General features: G+C 38.1%; 1 protein-coding gene across 1 annotated transcript in view; it reads right to left on the bottom strand.

Moving 5' to 3' along the window:
- ULK4 (unc-51 like kinase 4) overlaps positions 1-21,830 on the bottom strand; it is a 4,087,308-nt gene that overhangs the window by 801,902 nt on the left and 3,263,576 nt on the right. The window contains exon 33 of the mRNA XM_044064733.1: positions 16,804-16,970. Coding sequence (XP_043920668.1) covers positions 16,804-16,970 — 167 coding nt within the window. The remainder of the gene's footprint in view (positions 1-16,803; positions 16,971-21,830) is intronic.

Below are 21,830 nucleotides of genomic sequence, written 5' to 3'. Positions count from 1 at the left end.
TTTACAATGCAAGATAAAGGTATGAGGAGAAGCCCATGTGGCTGCTGCACAAATGGAATCTATTGGTAGCCTGTCCTGAAAAGCTACAGATGTAGCTAATGCCCTAGTTGAATGAGCTCTAGGTCTTGAAGGCAGTTTTTGATGTCTGATTTCATAGATGAAGGTAATTATTGAGGTAAGCCATCTTGAAAGGGACACTTTAGTAACTGGAAGGCCCAATTTCCCTTACGCATAAGACAGGAAGAGCTGATCAGATTTCCTGAACTGTTTAGTCCTGTCTTAATAATATCTAAGTTGGCGATGAACATCTAGAAAATGTAACTTTTGTTCCGACCTGTTGGAATAATCAGGGAAGAAGACGGGGAGATCAATCATCTGGTTTAGGCAAGAAGGACGGATTAGTCCGGAGGGACACCCTGTCTTTATGGAAAACTAAGTAAGGAGGACGACTGCAAAGAGCATGAAGTTCAGATACCCTTCTAGCTGATGTTATGGCTACTAGAAAAAGTGTTTTCCATGAGAGCAACTTAAGAGGGCATGAAGCCTTGGGTTGAAGGGGAGAATCAAGGATGCTAGGACCAAATTCAAGTCCCATTGAGGTGGGGGATCTTTGATTGGGGGCTTGAGCAAAAAGACACCTCTTAAAAAGGCTTTGCAGAGTTTATGGGACATGATACTGGAGTCTGAGACACCTACATGAAAGTTAGATATAGCAGCTAGTTGTACTCTAATGGTAGATGAGGAAGAGCCTAGATGAAAGAGCTCTGTCAGGAAGTCTAGGATAGACTGGATAGGTGCAGTGAAGGGGTCTATATTTTTTGATGCTGCCCAGAAGGAAAAACGTTTCCACTTACTATTGTAAATCCTTCTGGTAGAAGACTTGTGAGAGGCTATCAGGATGTTACGGACCGAATAAGAGATTAAGGGAAGCCTTGCTAGGGTAGGAATCGGAGAAACCACGCTGTGAGGTTGAGAGATTTGAGGGAGTGTTGCAGCTGGCCCGACTGGTGGGTCAAAAGATCTGGCACTGGGTCCAGATGCCAAGGCTGCTCCAAGAGGTAATGATGGAGGAACGGAAACCATATCTGTCGAGGCCAGTAAGGGGCAATAAGGATCATGGTGACTCTCGAGGGGATAGCTTTCTGAATTAATTGAGAGATCAGTGGAAAGGGGGGGAAGGCATACAGAAGTCCCCGGGGCCAATCCTGGACTAGCGCGCGTCTCTGGTGGGTTGGCCTGGTAAAGGGAAGAGGGTGAAGAAGTCGTGACACTTGCTGTTTTGGGGAGTAGCAAAAAGATCGCAGCAAGGCCGGCCCCATCTTTGAAAGACTTCTTCCAGCACTGATTTTTTTAGAGACTACTCGTGAGGCATGAGAATAGCCCTGCTCAACTTGTCCGCAATCACGTTGGACTTCCCGGGAATGTGCGTTGCTATCAGAAAACGCTGAGAAGAAATCGCCCACTGCCAAAGTCTGAGTGCCTCTCGACATAAGGGGTAGGACTTGGTTCCACCCAGTTTGTTGATGTACCACACTACGGACATGTTTTCCGTCTGAATTGCAATAGTCCCTGTGGGAAGAGAGTCCTGAAGGGCTTGCAAAGCTAAAAGCACTGCTCTCATCTCTAAGACATTTATGTGCAAGTGGCACTCGAAAGATTGCCACGTGCCCTGGACTGTCCCTGCCCTGATAATGCCCCCCCCCCACCCGATCAGGGAGGCATCCGTCGTCACCGTGGCAATTGGGGGGGGAGGGATGAAGGGTCTGCCCTGGAGAACTTGAGATGATGTGATCCACCAAGACAGGTGATTCTTGCATGAATGAGTTAAGTAGTATGATGTGAGACATCGGGAGCTGTTGGAAGGACCATTGAGAAAACAGCATCCACTGGAGGATCCGCATGTGAAAACGAGCTAAGGGGAGAAGTGTAATAGTAGCTGCCATGAGTCCTAATACCTTCAAGACTACCCTGGCTTTGATCTTGTTGCATTGAAGTAGAAGGTAAACTTGTTTGCGGATATCTAATACTCTTTGCTCTGTTAGTCTGGAGGAAAGATGAACTGTGCCTAAGGTGGCACCTATAAAGGTAATAGATTGACAAGGCGACAAGGCAGATTTTTCGAAATTTACTGAAATGCCTAGAGCTTGGCAAGTTTGGATGGTGAAGTCTCTGGATAGAAGCAGTTGATGCCTGGTGGTGGCAGTAAGGAGCCAGTCGTCCAAATATGGAAACACCTGGAATCCTTGACATCTCAAGTGAGCCGCAACCACTGCCATACATTTGGTAAACACTCGGGGGGGCTGTAGTGAGACCAAAGGGCAGGGCTCTGAACTGGTAGTGACTGGCTCCCAGCCTGAAGTGGAGAAACCTCCTGGACCGTCTGTGCATTTTGATATGGTAGTACGCATCCTGAAGGTCTATCGAGCACATCCAATTGTCCTGACCCAAGAAGGGTAGTATGGACTGTAGCGTGACCATCCGGAATTTTGTTTTTTTTTGACATAATTGTTTAGCTTGCTGAGATCCAGTATTGGTCTCCAGTCCCCTGTTTTTTTTGGTACCAAAAAGAATTTGGAGTAGATTCCGGATCCTTGCTGGTCTGCTGGGACTGGTTGGATAGCTCTTTTTGACAGCAGCTTTGATATTTCTAATGCTGCTTGTTCCCTTAGACTGGGTGGAACGTCTGGAAGGGATCCTTTGGGTTGGGATGGAATGTGAATAAAGGGGATTTTGTAACCCTCGGATATGATCGACTGTACCCATTTGTCTTGAGTGAGGGAAAGCCAGACTTTTGGGTACAGTGATAATCTTCCCCTGACTGCCTCCGAAGGTGGACAGCCGGGCAGCTCCTCAGGGATGCTGAAAGGGTTTATCAGAGAAAGTTTCTCTGCTACCCTGGTTTTGCGGACCACCTCTGCCCCTAGGGCGGCGTCTATTGTTGTTCCCCCCTCTGCCTCTAGAGGGGAATCGACTTTGTGCATCAGATGAGACTCCCTGTGGTTTGCGGAACCACATTTCCTCCCCCCTCTGACCTTTGGGATAAGGCCTGGAAGGGGTAGAAAAACGGACTCCCACGGCAGAGAGAGTCTTATCTTCCTGCTCGCACCTAGTCAGTGTATCCTTTACCTGAGGTCCAAACAACATTGAGCCATCAAAGGGGGAATTGGTGAAGGACGCCTTGAAAGGGTCCGCAAAATTGCAAAGCCGCATCCAGGCGTGACATCGTAAAGCTACACCTGTGCCTGCGGCCCTACTCGCCCCATCAGCCGCATATGAGATAAGCCGCATGGAGGAGTTGACAATCGAATTCAGGGTTGCCAACTGGGAGTTCATTTTGTCTTGGAACCCCTCAGCTGTTGGATCCTGCATGGCCTCACCCATATCCTTGAGTAAATCTCTCTGGAGACGGGTGAAGTGACACAAGTAGTTCAGCGACCGCATGGCAAAGGTCGCTGAGGAAAACATCCACTTACCATACCTGTCCATGGTCCTAGACTCCTTATTATGAGGATGGACAGGTACCGAAGGATCGGCTAACTCCTTCTTAGTGGCTGCGGCCACCACCATGGCATCAACAGAGACACCTTTGGATAGGAACTGTTTCTCTTTTGGGGCAGTAATAAATTTTGATGGCCTCCTTGGGGTAGGTTCCACTGAATTAGGGGCCGTCCAAGCCTTCCTTGCCACCACTTCCATGAGGGGGTCAAAGGGAGGAGACACCCAGGAGGTGGAAGGGCAAGAGCCAAACGCCTCAAGGTAAACCGACTCATCCTCTGAAGGGTTAAGGGCGGTCCAGTTCCCCCTCTGTTTAAGGATTTCAAGGATGTCAGCAAAAGAGACATCCTCAGAGGGGGACCGAGGGGAACCTTCAGATTCCTCCAAGTTGGTGTCAGAGGTGATAGACTCAGGGGAGTCAATGTGCTTCCTCTTGCACTGTCTCTTCCGAGGGGGTTCTCCTACCGGATCAAGAGAGGCCTCGGAAGAGGAGGATATTCCCAATGGGGAAACCTGAGGAGCTGGCTCTCTACGGTCTGTTACAAGGGGGTGGGTAGAAACCACCACAGGCACTGAAGAGGGAGGAGCTGACAGAGCCGACTGTGGGGTAGACACTGGGCCTAGCACGCTCCGCATGACCTCGAAGGCGCCCCGATCAGCCAAGGCCGAAGGTCCCCGCTCCAAGGAGACAAGGACCCCCCCCCCGGCACTGACAGGGACGGCTCCGAGGCCGATGTCGGAGCCAAACTCACCAGCGCCGACGCTCCGAGAGGGAGAACGGGGTCGGACAAGGGTCCGATGCCACTCGCCCCCTCAGAGCCAACGAGGGAAGCTCGGCGCCGAGATCTCTCCAAGGAGGAAATATCAGCAGACGACGGAGCCGAAAGGGAAGGTATTGGCTCCGACGAGCCCCGGCTCCGAACTCAAAAGAGTCCGAGGAGGAATAGAAGCAGGGATGGGAATAGCGGCTGACTGCTGAGTAGGGATGTGCAGCATTTGGGCCAGTGCCTCGGACTTGAGAAGTCTACTCACCACCCTTTGTAAGTCATGGTCGGACAGCCTGGAGGACTGAGAGGAATGAGACCTATGGCTCCGTTCCGACAGAAGAGGGGATCCCGGAGCCGAGTGGACGGAGCCGATGGAAGGGGACCTTGACCTCTTCTTTGAAGGTGGCTCCGATAAGACTATCGGAGCCAACTGAGTCTTAACAACCTCGGCTCCGGCCGGAGCCGAGGTAATGGTTTGAGACTTCGCAACATCGACTCCAGCCGGAGCCGATGTCGAAGCAGCCTTAATGCTCCCAGCAGACGGCTCTGAAGCTGGAGCCGATGGCCTGGGAGTCTTAGAAGGCTTCCCCGACACAGACTGGGTCGAGGGGCCTTCAGGCTTTAACAAGCCTCGAAGTATAAGTTTGTTTTTGCGTTCCTGCAGGACTCTAGGGCTAAATGCATGGCAAACAGCACATGAGTCCTGCAGGTGCAAAGGTCGCAGGCAATAGACACAAGAAGTGTGACCGTCTGTCAGAGACATTTTCTGACAGCACGAATCACACTTCTTGAAGCCTGAGACCTTGGAGTCTTTAGACATCCTAAATAGACTGTATGCAACACAAACACAACACACAGACACACCCTTTAACCAAAAGAAAAAATCCAGTCACACTGAAAAGACAGGGGAAAAATGGGAGTGGGCCAAAGGCCTAAAAGTTAAAAGGGAATACAAACACAAGGGAGACCCGATTTAACTAAAGAGATACTATATATTAAAAACTAAACTAAACTAGAAAGGATAGGGGTAGAAATTTGAAGTTTTTGACAAGAAAAACTCACTAACCTGCCAGAGCCGGTAGAAGAAAGCATCTCGTCAGCTAAGCGGCAAACGAGATCTGAGTAGTTACCGCCTAGCATTGTGGGATATAGGGGAGCCTCGAGCCGGTGGAATAAGCTCTCGAGCTTTAGTATTGGCCGAGTCCAGCAAGAATGAAGGCGAGATTGACAACTTAACATCATCTGTTTTCAAGATATGCTACAGCTGTAAAACATTTGAAAAATATTGGAAGTTTATGGAGATAGGGATAACTGAAATTAATCAGAATATGATTTTGTATGGATTATATGGTGAGATGGGTATGACAGAAGTAGTGAGAACAGACATAATCATAATTCCTTGTGTATTTTATATATATATATATATATATATATATATATATATATATATATATATATATATATATATATATATATACATACAGTGGATATAAAAAGTGTATACATCCCTGTTAAACTGCCAGGTTTTTGTGATATAAAAAATGAGACCACAATAAATAATTTCAAAACTTTTCCCACCTTTAATGTGACCTATAACCTGTACAATTCAATTAAAAAAGAAACAAATCTGTTAGGGGAAAAAATATAAAAAATAAAAAACGTACAATAAGCTGGTCTCATAAGTGTGCACACCCTTAAACTAATACTTTGTTGAAGCACCTTTTGATTTAATTACAACATTCAATCTTCTTGGGTAGGAGTCTATCAGCATGGCACAGCTTGATTTGCCTGCTCTTCTTTGCAAAAGTGCTCCAAATCTTTCAGATTGCAAGGGTATCTCTTGTGCACAGCTCTCTTCAGGTCACCCCACAGATTTTCTATTGGATGTATGTATATGTGTATGTGTGTGTGTGTGTGTGTGTGTGTCTGTAAACAGCAAGGTATAGGGAAGTATGATAAAATAAAAATAAGATTTTAAGTGAAAGTTTACCAAAGATAAAATGTTGGTTATGAAAAGGAGTTGTAAATACTGAGTGAAGCACTGCTTGTAAAATATGTTGGATATATGTAAATATGTTTTCATTTTTGTTGTTTTAAAATGTGAATTGTAGTTGAAGGACAGCGCATTCAGGAGAGCAGCACCCCCTATGAATCCTAGCACCTGGTTTAGTAATATAAACACAATCTCTGCTCTTCTAACATCAAAGGCAGGTGTGTTACCTGTTGAGCCATTGGTAAGTCTGAATCCAGGGCAAACATTTAATAGTAAATCTCAGATGAGTAGACATTGCAATACTTCATGACTCTCCTCTAGCAACCTCTTGTTGATATGGAATTCCTTTGTTTTCAGTGAGATCAATGTTTCCCACCGGCTACTAACAACCTTTATAGATTATAACACAATCAAGCACAGTAATGCTCATTTGTGTTTTGACCATTTTGTTGAAGGCAATATATCTGGGACATATTTTATAAGGGCAAGGCATGAAGTATTTGACCAAAATTCTGATAATAGCTCCTGTAGAATTCTTTTAAACTCTTCTGGTCTGGGGCATCTCAAGAAAATAAGAGCCCAAGATCCTACTTCATTACCCACACATCATCAGCATACCGAAGTGCTTAGGAACATCAAACTCAATCTTACAGGCATATAACAGTACATGTGGAAACACTAATACCCAAACATGCAGATTTTTCTCAACACAGTTGCCTATCTAAAGGCCTTACGAGCAACTTGTCAAACAGGTTCTGGTGCAGGAGAATCTAATGCTACCACATCTCAGTTCAGTTAACAGAGAACTTTTTATTTTCTGCAACACTGCATAAATATTGCTGGTTCCCTAATATTCCACAATGCCACCCCTCTTTTCGAATAACGTTTGTAAAATTAAATTACAGGGATCACAGGAAGTCTACTAGGATGGTTTCCTTAATTTTCTTCAGCAGATCAACAGAACCACAACATATCAGGACTGTCCTGACTTTGCTGCCAAAAAACAATTCTGCTCCTTTAACTAAATGCTACCAAAATTATAACCTTTGATTGATGGAGCCAAGTGGAGTAAATTACTTTATTCAGAATCTTAACCTCCATAAATATTTTACAAGAGCTAGCATATCTTCTCATTGATTCATTCCCAACCTTTCTAAGGACTGACAAAGCCCAAATGCAGCTCCTTCAAAGAGGGCCAATGCTCTCGGACCTTTGTAAACATCTTTATTACATTATCCTCAAGACATAAGCACAACTACATTAAAAGAAAAGAAAACAAACTATACTAATTGTTTTCATATTCATGCATTATATGTTATATATTTTGTTTCTTTTTAGTAATTATTTTTCACTCCACCATTAAATAAACAGCTCAGTTCCTGCATTCCATTAAACCTCACTCCTCCTGAACACTATTCTTCTTACATTGTTACCATAAATGCCATTTATTTCTAGGTACTTTGCTTCTTCCTTTTTCTAAAGATGCCAGGTATAGTTCTTTTATCTAACTTTACAATAATAAGTACTTAAATTCAGCTGGTTTAGATTCTGACTTCCATTTTCTAGCAACTGCTTTTTGGCAACCTATAGCATTAAACTTATTGAGGACTTACTATGTGTAGGCAATTTGAATCCTGTGTCCAAGCTCAAAAGAATCATTCCCGTAGTTACATCATTTTCACCCAACATTTCTGACAGAATAATCTGTAGGTAATTTCTAAAATGTGCTAGCATATTACTCTTCTAGAAATCATGCTCCCAGTTATCTCACTCTTTTCCATCACACCTCTAATATTTGCTTTATGCCTCAGGAAAAATACTCTGAATTCTGCTTGTTGTGTAAAAAAAATCTATGCAAACAATTCCAAGAAAACATTTTAAACCTAGTGTACTTGTTCACAAACTTAGGAATCATAAGGATGACCTGCCACTGCTCCTTTGTAAATTGCCTTTCCAGTCTTTTTCCAATATTTTCTAACCTCTTCTTATTGATCCTTATAGTTACCATGCAACATTTTATATGCCCTAATAATATCCCTTTTTAACAGTAGCTTCTGTTCTAGATTTGGCTAAATGCCCTACCACAGCCGGTCTTTTACTTAGCACTCCCCTATCCCTTTCTCTTTGCCCATACATTGATACCAATCCCTTCTGCTTGGACTTATCCCACTCTATTACCTTTCCCTCATTAGTTATCTGCTCCAAATACCTCAGTTCATTTATCAGTTTTCTCCAGTAAATTTCAACCCCCTCGCCTATTTTTTAATATCCCGACTTAAAGTCATCACTACTGGCAAAATTCCTTTCTCCATTCCCGTGTTGGCTTAGTTTATAGAATACTTTCTGCAACTTTAAGAATATAATATTCTGAATGGCTGCTGTTACCCTCCATAAGGCTCTGCATCCAAAATCATATTATTTCCTTATTTTTCAAACCCCCTTCCCATTTCATCATCATCCCTTTTTAATTTGATTTATAACTTTCTACTTACACTATGTATATGAGCCTTAACTGTGTAGCTCTAAAATATCCCTTCAAATCAGGTAATCTTAAACCACCTTTTTTATGTGGAGAATCAATTTATCCCATATAACTATTGCCCTCTTCTTCTTCCAAATACATTCCTTCAACTCTTTATTAATTATTGTCAACAACTTCTCTGTTTGATAAAAAATGTCTCACCAGTACATAAAACTAAAGGGACTAAATATATTTTCATTGTTTGCATCTTACTATCCATACCAATATAATCAAGATCTTCCAATTTCTCAGTTTTCATATTATCTTTTGTTTAGCCTCTCTCCACATATCCTTAGCTGCCATAACGGAATCTCTTTTTATCCACATACCTAAATTATTCATCTTATCATATTCTCATAAATACAGATGTTGCTGAACCAATTCATGTGTGAGTACATTGCTTACTGCTGTAGCTTATGTTTTATTTTCATTATACGTATATCCCCAAATGACTTGAAACTGTCTCAGAATATTTCAAAACACAGAAATTTAATTTACTGATTATCAAATACAAAATAATATTATCTGCAAATAAAGGTAACTTTTCATGATTACCATACTGATTATATCTTTAAATTTTTGAGTTCTTAATTTATTTGCCAGTGGCTCTAACTATAAAACAAATGAAGGAGAATAAGGACACCCCTACTTGGTTCCTCTGTTCAAACACAGCATGTCAGAAAAGAACCTTCTCACTTTAACTCCTGCTTCCAACCATTCATATCATTCATATATCCTCTTAATTAACCCTTTTATTCTATCGGTGAATGCAACTGCCTCCATTGCTCTACTCATAAAATTCCACCTACTTGTATCAAATGCTTTCTCAGCATCAAGACCCACTAACAATAGTATGTTTTACATGCCGCTTCCTTGTGGATCATCAATGTTCTATTAATGCTGTCAAATATTTGCCTATACTCCATAAAATAACTTTGTCATCATCATAGCCAGTACAGAGATAAACACTTCATAATTATGGTCTACAACTGAAGTGGCTCTGTATGAAGCTGGATTTGAAGGGTCTTAACCCTTTTGAGAAATACAACCACCACAGTTTTTTTCCAAGATGCTGGTGCCTCCTTCTCCCCATTTAAAATACTGTTAAATTAAACCTTCTAGATGTTTATCATTTCCTTCCCACCTAAATTCCAAATGTTCACAGGAATATAATTTGCTCCTGGAGACTTCCTAGTTGATTGATTAGACATCACTATTTTTATCTCATCTCTTCCTGTCTTAGCTATTAATTGTTAAACCTCATCTTTCTCTAAACTTGGCATTATTAAATATTTCCATTTGTGCATTTTCTTGGTTTGCGGATTCCTCTGCTTTATAAAAATGTTCATAAAATTTCCAAAATATCTTCCTTACCTCTACAGGATCTCTGGTTATTTTTATTGGCAGAAGCTTCCTACGTTTGGCAACAACCATTTCAACTTTATGTTGCCTAAGTCACTGTGCTACAAGTTTTTCTCTTCTAAAGTTATCAAAAATAGTTGCTTAAGAACAATCCTTCTAAACTCTTGCATATTACCCATATATTTCCTTACTTCTCTTTTGGCACTCTGCAGTTGTTCCTCTTTTTAATCTGTCAGATTCCCTTTATTCTGCAATACTTTAACTTTTGTCAACCCCTATAAAAAATTCATATTACTTCTTTCCCATATTTCTATTCTATTTTTTACCCTATTTTTAAACTCCATTTTTCTTTTATCTCCCTCACTAGCTATCTATTCTGAACAAATTTCTATCTTCTGAACAGTAAAACAGTGTGGAAGCGTGAAGCATAAAAATACCAGTAAAGCAAACAGCCTCAGGATCCGAAGGTAATCACTAGTGTTGGCAAACAAGCCCAAATCCAGCTAAAAAAAAACATGATGCAAAAATAGTCACAAATCTTGGCAAAAATCCAACTCACAAATCTCGTTCCAGGTAACACACACATTTATTTGGACAAACACTGATAGAAGAGATAAAATCCATAAACCAGGTCAAGAGTTTCGTCCCTAGTTCTTGCGACTTCTTCAGAAATCTGATTACAAAGTTCAGTTTCCTTTTATAGACCCTTCATTTCATCAATTAACTAATTGCCTCCAAATTTAAAGTCACAGTGTGTAAAACTAAATAATGAATATGAATAATACAAACCGTATGTTCACAGTTTCTGAACTTGCTAAGTATATGCATTGTTTTTAAAACTGGAAATAGTACATTTTATCTTTTATACAGAGTTTACCTGGTGGAATAGGTTCACAATTTCTGAATTTGCTAAGTGTATGTATTCCTTTCTTAAAAGCTGCAAATAGCATATTTTATCTTTTCATTTTCTGTTTCTTCAGATGTAGTGTATTTAGTCAGTGACTATTACTATTTGTACTATTCATATTCATTATGTCGAGCTTAAGTCTTGCATTTTTACACACTGTGACTTTAAATTTGGAGTCAACTGGTTAATTCATGAAATAAAGGGCCTATCAAAGGAAATTGAACTTTGTAATCAGGTTTCTGAAAAAGTCCCAAGTACTAGGGACGAAAAAGTGCTTGACCTGGTTTATGGATTTTATCTCTTCCATCGATGCTTGTCCAAATAAATACATGTGGCACCTGGAATGAGATATGCAAGTTGGATTTTTGACTGCCAAGATTTGTGACTATATTTGTATCTTGTTTTTTTTTTTTAAAACTGGATTTTGGGCCTGTTTGCCAAGACTAGAGATTTCCTTCTGATCCTGGGGCTGTGTCACTACGTGAGACTGTTTGCTTTACTGAAATTTCTATCTACATTAATACCACTCAAAGACTTTCCACTACCATTCCTTAAATGTCTCGCTTTTTAACAAGTAAGAAAGCTCCTGTATCTTATTTTGACTGCATTAATCTGCATATTTACCTTGTTTTGTATCAGTGCATGATCTGAAATAGTTATTGGATGTGTGTTAAAGCTTTCAATTAAATAAATATTCTCCTGTGAAATATCTGTTGCCCCATTTCCTTTCAAGAAGATGAATACTCAGTGGTATTATACAGCATAAATAGTTTTAGCTGTGTGCTGCCTCCAATTCAGTATAAAATCTGGGATGCTCTGATCTCCTAGTTCATAAGAGAGTAACGTTTTTCCCAAGAAACTACAGACATGGTCATTTTCCATAAAAAGGAATGAGTCATTCTACTCAGTTTTTCAAAAAAAAAGTGATCTAATGGAAAAGCATAAAACAACTACAACACCTATGCCAAAAAAATCTAAAGTACTGAAACTCTCTGACAAATATCCACTTGTGTAATATTGCACTTATTAGATAAACTCTGACATTTGATTAGAGCTTGTACATATTTTACCACCACTGTGGTCTAAATATTGGAAGTCAATTTTCAAGATAACAAAATTGGTTGTTACTCCAAAGAAAAGGAAACTTCTTCCTCAAGCCTGCTTACAGTTGAAAATTCCATATCCAAACATGAATGGTAGTTATATTAACTTTATAACAAGCAACATGTCAAAATGTTTATTTTATGTCAAACTGAAGAGAAATCCTTCTGTGGCTCTGCAAAGTAAACTAGTAGTCATCAACACATAATGTTAATTTGGCCTCATCTCCACCATTCACAAACATTTCTGAGGCATAAGTTCTTATGACAGCTTCCAGTGAGTCTAAGTATAGAGAAAATAGGAAGGGAAAGAGTGGCAATCCTGTTTGTGTCTCTTTGAAGAGAAAATGAATCAGAAAGTGTCTTAATTTAATATCAATACAAGGTGATATGACTCTGGCAGCATATCACCCTTCTTCCCCTTTATAATTGTTTTTATTATGGTGTCATGTCATATTTATTATCTTTAAGAGTCACATTTTCACTATTGGTAAATCTCCAAAGGGATACCATCTTGTCTGGGAGCCCTGGTCTTTGGAAGCTACTTCAATACTGATTTAACCATTCTTCAAGAATCGGGGATAATCTACTGTATATGTCTTTTCTAACTCTAACCTCAGGATAACCAATGCCTCTAAGAATTCTTTTACCTTGTCAATATACGAGCTAAGTATAATCCTTAATAATAAACCTTGAACACTGACAATATTGCCACGGAATCTAGAGCACCTGGCATATCAATGTCTTTCAGACCCCTACCACTAGGTATGACCGTCTTTCCATTCTTAAAGTTAAAGCTGTTTTTTTGGAGTCAGTTGAAAATTCAAACTCTCTTTGTTTAAATAAATGACTTAATCTACTTCTGTCATTGTTATTTAAAAAACTGCTTCCCCAGCTCAGTTTCTTCTACTGCCTTATCACGCTCATCAGTATGTAACTCCTGTGTCTCCATTATCCAATGCTGACAATTATTTATTTATTTATTTAATATTTGGTAACTGGGAAGGTGGATTGGTCCAGAGACCCTTTTTCAGACACACCATGCAAATAGTCTAAATTCCCTGATGTTAGCTCTATTTCAAAGGGCCTTTCAAGACATCTCACCAATTTAAAAATATTTAAAGTATTTTTTGGTACAACTTCATCTCACTTGTCTAACTTACAAGTAAACAATTTCCTAAAATATTGTGAATTACAAAATTAAGTATTAAATCTCCAGTATTTTAAAAGTGTCATGTTTTCTGCTTTCAAAATTAAGATAACAGGGACATGATCTGAAATGACTACAGTATGAACTTCCAATGATTGGGTCATATACAAATATGCTCAAGTAAGCAGATGTCATTTAAGTCTTATGTACCTGCTATACATAGCAGAATAACATGTATACCATCTCCTTTTTGTCTGTACAGGTAGGCATGTCGACCAAGCCCAAAGGCAGACTAAAGGAATTAAAATATCTTCATAGTCAAGGAATCATAAAAACCTTTGCTCTTCCTGTGGACATCTTTCACATCTGTTACCAGATTCCAGACTAGTATTAATAAAAGTTAGTCATCTTGAAAATGTATTTTATTTTATTTTACAATTGATTACCATGGTGGTACACTGATCACAAGTGACTAACGGCAGGTTCTGCCCTGCAAATATGAAATTTCCAACAAAATCTGGATTAAATTCAACTGACATCTCAAAAATGGGATGTATATTGAAGCTACTGCAAAAGCTAAACCCTTTAACTGTAACAAAATGCAACAATATGGCCTTCTTTATCTTTTAACTGTTTCATGTTCTTAAATCAAATCCCATCTGGAAAAGGATGATCACTTCTATCTTCCTTGGTCCTTTAAAAAGGGAAAATCTCCACTTTACAGCCAAATTTATTTAAAAAAAAAATAAACCACAGCAATTCCGAGAATCAATAAATAAATTAATCACACCACCTAAAAAAAACCCTCAGCCAAACCCTTACCCAGAAAATTGATGGAAAATGAAATCTCACGTCACAGAAATCCACAAGCACATGAATAAACCTCAGTGATATCTCTAACAAACTGAACATAACAAACATAACAAATCATAACAGCGGCTCCTTTTCATGACAAACTATAACAGTTAAAGAAATCAAAAAATAAAATATATAACTCCAGACAACCTACCTTGGGTGTATGTAAGTAAATCTACAATAGTATACCTCACGGCTCTTCTCATAAATAGATCCATAACTAAGCAGTCCAAACCTAAATAATGAAAAAAGCCTACAATATTTACTTACAAAAACAAGGAACCATGGTTGATATCACAGACTCCAAACCCACTGCTATTTTGTTCCCAAAATCCAAGATCCTAGAAACAGCTGTTAATAAAAAATCCTTATTTACATAACTAAAAGAAATCTCTTTTCCCGAGTTGTACCAATGAAACAGCATTTCTCACTTTTCAGTAAACAATAAATCAACAGAGAAAACCAAGTCTATATGTTGCAGCAGTCTTTCTGGACCCATTAAAAGCTTTTGACACCATTCTCACCAATTACTCCCTCACAGACAAAGCAATCATGATAGTAATGAAAGTGTAGTAAACTGGTTTGCTAGCGACCTACAAGACAGGACTCGATGTGCCAGAAGGCAGCAATCCTACTAATCTATAACAAAGCATACAAAGGCATGTGTTCTACATAGATCTATGTAAGAGCCATTCTTATTCAACATTTTCACTAATGATATTTATAAAATTACTAGCAATTTGCCTTCCTGCAATACACCGAAGACTCTACCATAAGTTCTGAAAAAACACTAACAAAGCTTCAAGAAGACACTCCACAAGTGCTGCATAACCTAGAAAACTACCCCAAAAGCTCCCAACTACTACTAAACAGCAAATAATCTAAACATATTCCCTTCTTACTACAAACACAACATCACCAATCCCACCACTTCCAAATCATAACCCTATCCAACATCACAACAGAAGACATGTCTCAAACAAAACTTCTGGGGGTACCATATTTAACTACTTATAATTTAATGATCATATCTAGTGCATATCTAAAATTAACAAGGAACTATATGTACTGTATAAAACAAAGCCATACCTAAAACAGCATGCCCTATAAACACTGGATACCGTACTCTTGTCTTCAAAGCTACTTTATGCCTCTTCCATACTAAAATACTTATAAAAACTGCCATCTTTGTCAATTAGATAAAAAATTATAGTAAGGTTGATAAATATGCAAACCACCCAAAAAAAGCTGATCTCTGCCATGCATTAAATAAATTAAACTGGCTGGATCTAGAGGACAATCTAGTTTCTGCACAACTTAAGACTGTTCATCATTTAACTCAAACCTCAAATTACCTTGCATTACAAGGTATAGTTCTGTACTACTGCCCACCAAGACATCTAAGCTCCTCACAGGATCACCTCTGACAAATAATCAAGCCACAAAATCATAAAATCACTCAGATGGCTGCTTACACTTTAAAATATGTGGCAAAGCCATGGAACAATATCTCATCAGTTATCAACACTGAAAAGAATATAAAATAATTTGTCCAAAAGCTAAATACTTATTTCAGCAAAAAAAATACTTTCATAAAGCAATAATTCTTCCTTAAGCCACAAAATACCAAAATCAACCAACACTTAACCCATATTTCTAAAACCCTTTCTACTCTAACACTCATGATTAATAACCTTGATCTCTTCTACCACTAATTTAACCACTTTTTACTCTTTGCGATGCCATATACACTCAGCTGCCAAATTCTATTTACTAGACTTGCCACTGTAATTTTTCCCATGCAAAATTATCATTGAATTGTGTCTTTATGAAAATGGTTTAATATCAATTTTATATTTTTACTTTTTAAATATATGTTAGTACTTGTTGATATTGTCATGACTGTGGAGTTTTTCTTCCTGGGTTACTGCTAAAAAGGGCCTCCTTTTAGTGGGTTCAGTCCTTCCTGGTTATTAAAAGAAAGCAAGAAAGAAAAAGAAAAAGAAAAAGAAAAGAGAGAACCAATGGAGGCTAAAAGCTCATTTTCAGTGACTATGCTATTTATTAACCAGTCTGACAAAACTTCATCAGTCACACGTGTATTGGTTTAAGCCTATGCAAATATTATTTTAACTTATATGGAGTATGGCATCTGAAGATCTTTAGTCTGAAAAATAAAGTCTTTCTGAACTGCTGCTTTTTTGATTTTTAAATGCTAGAGTTTTGATTTTTAATGCTTAAAGTTAGAGGTATGTTGACAGATGGAAACAAAGCTTATTTTTTAAAGGAAGTGCAAAAACAGTGCTAAAAGATCACTTGATTCCTTATTATTATTAGAGGTAGGCGAATGTAAAGCAAGAAACCTGTACAAGTAGAGTGAGAAAAAGTCATGTACCAAGAATTCTAAGGCTGATATTACCGTTTTGTCATCTCCATGACTACTGCTATCATTGCAGGAAAATGTCCAGCAAGGACAATCTATTCGCAGATAAACATGAAAGATGCACAGACAAAGAACAATGAAAAAATAAAACAAATCAAGAGGTGATTACTAGACTTTCATAATACTTATTTCCATTATGTACTAATAATAAGAAACTAGTATTTACTACTGACCTATGTGGAAGAGTCACAAATTTGTTTGATTACTAACCTGTAGTGTCAGACGCACAACACTGGATGCATATTTCAGCACGTGGAGTAAAATATCCAGTAAAAAAAGCAAAAGAGTATTAGTAGCCTTAGTACTATTTTTATCTTCAGTTTCTAGGTGCAAAGCAGTGCTTTCAATAAAAATATTGCAGATATGATCCACTAGTCCTATAAAATGCAAAGAGAAAAACAGACAAGTTTACCATTCAGTAACAGAAGCAAAACATGTTTTCCTTTTCTTTTTCCACCTCTCAATTTCTTACATTATGATAAACACAATTTTATTAATTGTTATCCTGTTTAAGAACTCAAAACAATAATAATTATTCATAGCTAGGCTTAAAAAGTCCCACAAGGTCATTAGCATGGTAATCACCTATGAGCCATTATCTTCACAGATTTATCTGATTGTTATGTTAACATATTCATTTCAACCATTTCAAAATGTGTAATATGGTAAGAAACTCTGAGCTATTTTTGTTGTTGTTTTGTTTTTTAAAACAAGCAACATCTTCATCAAATTATCACTTTTGATGCAGGAAATCATACATTTATATAAATGAAAACAAACCATATTGCCATATTTTCAGTTGCAAACATTATACATCACATATAATCTTTTATCAGCTCACTGTCAATCAAACATTACATAGCTCATTCAGTTCTTGCTTTCCCTTAAACCTCATTCCTCCTCCAAAACATTATTCACTATGCATAGTTCCCACAATTCTAATTTTTTTCTATGTAATTTGCTCCTACCCTTTTCCAAAAATCCCAGTTCTTTTATCTCTGTTCCATATTCACCACTTCTAGTATGGTTGGTTTAGACTTTGGTTTCTATTTTATCATAACTGCTTTTTCGGCAGCTACCAGAATTAAACTCAACAAGGCCATACTATGACTAGGCAAGTCCGATTCTGTATCACAGCTAAAAAAAATAAATTCCTTAGTTACACCGATTTGCTCACCCAGTAGTTCTAACAGAGTAGTCTGCAGGGAATTTTTAAAGTCTGCCAACTCATTACGCTGTCAAAAAATATTCTTTGGAGTCTGCTTGGGGTATAAAATTACCTATACAAACACTTCCAAGCAAAAATCCTAAACCTTTTAGACTTTGCTGCATATTTGGGAGCCATACAAATACCCTCTCAATACTTCTTTGTGAATTACTTCTCCAGTCTCTCTTCCTAATCCTTTTTAACCACTTCTGATTAGAACTCATAGTTATCATGCAGTATTTTACATACTCTACTAAATATCCATTTTTTAACAGCAGCTTCTGCTCTAGAGTCTACTAAAAATTCTACCAGTGGTGGTCTTTCATTTAGGATCCCCTATTCCTTTCTCTTTGCCTATACTCTGATATCAATCCTTGCTAGGCAAGACAATCTCTAGATGCAGTCCAAGTGTATTTTTGGCTGCTACAAATTTTATTACCTTTCCCACTCTCTACTTATTTCCTCCTAATACCACAGTTCACTACTATATGTGGTATCAGACTCATCTAATACATTGGCTATGGTCAACAGTGCACCTATGTCAGGCATTGCTGTTATACATGTGGGGTAACATAAGTGAGTATAGTAGCCGTCATATCTAATTATCTAATTATGTAACATGTGTTTGGTCTACATTTGTGTCTATGTTGATCTGTGCAGTTGTAACATAAGCAATTTCTTGCAGGATCAATAAAGTATTTCTGATTCTGAGAATTGCAGTTACACCTATCAGCAGAATCTCCTTTCTTCATTCCTGTGTTGGCTTAGTGTTCGGAATACTTTATGCTACTTGAAACTTTAAGAATGCAATATTCTGTATGGTTATTGTCATTCTCCCAAAGGATTTGCATCCCAAATGCAAATATCTCTGTATTGCTTGAGCTTCTCTCTGTTTTCTCATCATCCCTTTCCTCTTTGAATTATAGCTTTCTGCTTGTGTTATGTATAGGAGTGTTAACTGCGTAGCTCTGAAATATCCCATCAAATCAGGTAATCCCAAACCACCTTGCTCTATTGGAAGGATCAACTTACCCCACTTGACTCTTGCCCTCTTCCCCTCCCAAATTAAATCCTTCAATTCTTTAATTGTTATCCACACCTTCTTCATCTGGTTGATAAAAATATGACTAACCTGTGCATAAAGCTAAACATATTAAAAACATTTTTACTGCTTGTATCTTGCCATCCATATCCATAAAACTGAACTTCCAGTTTCTCATTTTTGGATATATTTTTAGTCTCCTTCTACATATCCTTAGCAGCCATAACAGAATCTCTTTTAACCCACAGTCCTAAGTACTTCATTTTATCATGTCCCCATAAGTATGGGTATTGCTGAATCAACTCGTGTGGGCACATAGTTTACAGCTATTGCCTTTGTTTTACTTTCTTTAATTTTGTATCCCAAAGAGACTTGAAACTGTCTCAGAATGTTCAACAACATTGAAATGTCCTTTCTAATTTTATCAGGTACAAAATATCATCTACAAATAAAGCCAATGTTTCTTGATTACCATACCAATTATAGCCTTGAATTTTTGAGTCCCTTATTTTCTTTGCTAATGGTTCTACATATAATGCAAATGACAAAGGGGAAAGAAGACACCACTTCCCAGTTCTCTGTTCAAATACAATTTATCACACAGGACCCCCGCCCCCTCCAACTTTTTAAATTGTTGCATCCCATCCCTCATATAGCATCCTAATTAACTTTATTATTGTATCATGGAATGCAAATGCCTCCATTGCCCTACTCATAAAATCCCAGCTTACTCTGTCGAATACTTTCTTTGCATCAAGACTCAGCAACAACTGTGGTATTTTCTTACATTCTGCATCCTTCTGGAAAATTATTGTTCTGTTAATGTTGTCAAATGTTTGCCTCCACTCCACAAAACCAAACTGATCCATATCTATCAATTTTGACATCACCTCTGCCATTCTTCTAGTCATTATAGATAAATATCTTATAATCATGGTTTAGAATTGAAAAGGGCCTATATGAAGCTGGATCTGCTGGATCATTATCATCTTTAGGTATTACAGCCACCACAGGTTTCTTTCAGAATGCTGGTGCCTCTCCTCCTTTTAAAATACTATTAATCAAATCCTTCACACTGAGCTGTTTGTTATTAATTTTCAGGCATAAGGATATAGTAATAGCAGCAGTGCAATATGCAACAGTATATATTCTGGAATAACACTAAATAAAATTATGTACAAATATTTCAAAGCTGTAAAATCATGCAGTCCTAGAGCATCTAATAATTGTAGAAACAAAAGTGAAAATACCAGCTTGTGAAACAAGCAAAGCACCTATCTAATCAATGAACTGTATGAATTTACCAAATCACTCGTCACAGTTATACAAGTGTGCATTTCATATAGCATTAGTTATTTCATCAAATATGGCCTTATGGGTTAGACAAAATTTTCCACTTATTATGCTGAAGAGTTTTAATATCTTCAGCCATGACTTTATAATCATCACCAGATAAAGAAGAGCATACTATATACTTTGTAAATCTCCTATGAACAGGTTCCACAACATTCAGTTCAATTATAATATATGAACAAAAGCTTGTACTATATTCAGTGACAGGATTTATTTTTTTAGATATCTTTATTAAATTCACACTTTCTAAACAATGACATGGGCACACATACACTAATAGGAAAACAAATTGTAAACATTTCACATTATTTGCATGCATTATACAAATTCTTTTTTAACAACTATCATTCATCTCAACATAACATATACTGCTCAATCCTGCCTTCCCCTAAAATTGACTCCTCCTCCTAAGCATTATTCTGCATGTTTTCCTCCCACAAATTCCATTTATGACTACATAAATTACTCCCTCCATTTCTAAATATCCCATCTCCATTTCTTTCATCTCCTTTGCAATATGCAGTGTTTCAGTTATGTATGCATCAGGTTTTGATTTCTTTTTTACTAGTAATTGCCTTTTTGGCAGCCAATAGCATTAAACTTAACAAGGCTTTACTATGTCTAGACGATTCAGATCATATACAAATGCTCAAAGGAATACTTTGCTTAGATACTATTATTGGCTCCCCCAACATCTCTGACAAAGTATTCTGCAAAGAATTTTTTAAATCTGCTAACTTGTTACATTCCCATAAAACATGTTTGCAATTACCACTCTCTTTGCCATTACACCTCCAGCATTTGCTTTCTACCCAAGGAAAAAAAATCTATGAAGTCTGCATGGGGTAAACAAATGCCTCAGCAAATATTTCCATGCAAAAATACCAAAGCTTCTGGACTTTGATCAATACTAAAGAGCCACATAAATGTCCCTCACTCTTCCTTTGTAAACTGTACTTCAATTTTCTCTTCCTAATGTTTTCTAACCTTTTATGATGTTTCCTTACTGGTAACATGCAGTACTTTATATGTCTTACTACTTATCCCTTTTTAACAGCAACTTCTGTTCTAGACTCAAATAAAAATGCAGCTGCAGCTGGTCTTTCACTTAGCACTCCCTTCTCCTGTTCTCTATCTCTGGTAAGGAATGCAGTCTCTATACTGCAGTCCAAACTTCTGCTCTGCCTCATCCAATTCTATTACCTTTCCCTCCCTAGCTATTTGCACCCAGTAACTTGGCTCCTTTGCTAATTTTCTCCAATAAATTCCAGCCCCCTCTTGTCTATTTTCTTTGCTCCTACCTGCAGTAATCATAATCTGCAACATCCCCTTTCTTTATTCCTTTGTTGGCTTAGTTCTTAGAATACTTTCTGCCACTTTATAAATATAATATTCTGTATGGTTGCTGTTATTCTCCTTAAGTGTCTTCATCCAACATCCTACTCTCTCCATATTTCTTTAACTTCTCTCCCTCATTTCATCATTATTCCTTTTCTTTCTGAACTGTTAACCTTCTGCTTGTGTTATGTATATGAGCCTTAAATGTCTAGTTCCAAAGTATCCCTTCAAATCAGGTTATTCTAAACCACCTTGCTCTATGCGGAGAAACAATCTATCCCACTTAACACTTGTCTT

This window comes from Protopterus annectens, chromosome 3.part0 (genome assembly GCF_019279795.1).
Source record: "Protopterus annectens isolate FY-2018-M chromosome 3.part0, PAN1.0, whole genome shotgun sequence".
Lineage (NCBI taxonomy): Eukaryota > Metazoa > Chordata > Ceratodontiformes > Protopteridae > Protopterus > Protopterus annectens.
Note: the sequence above shows the minus strand (reverse complement) of the source record. Positions and strands in the feature narration are given on the sequence as shown.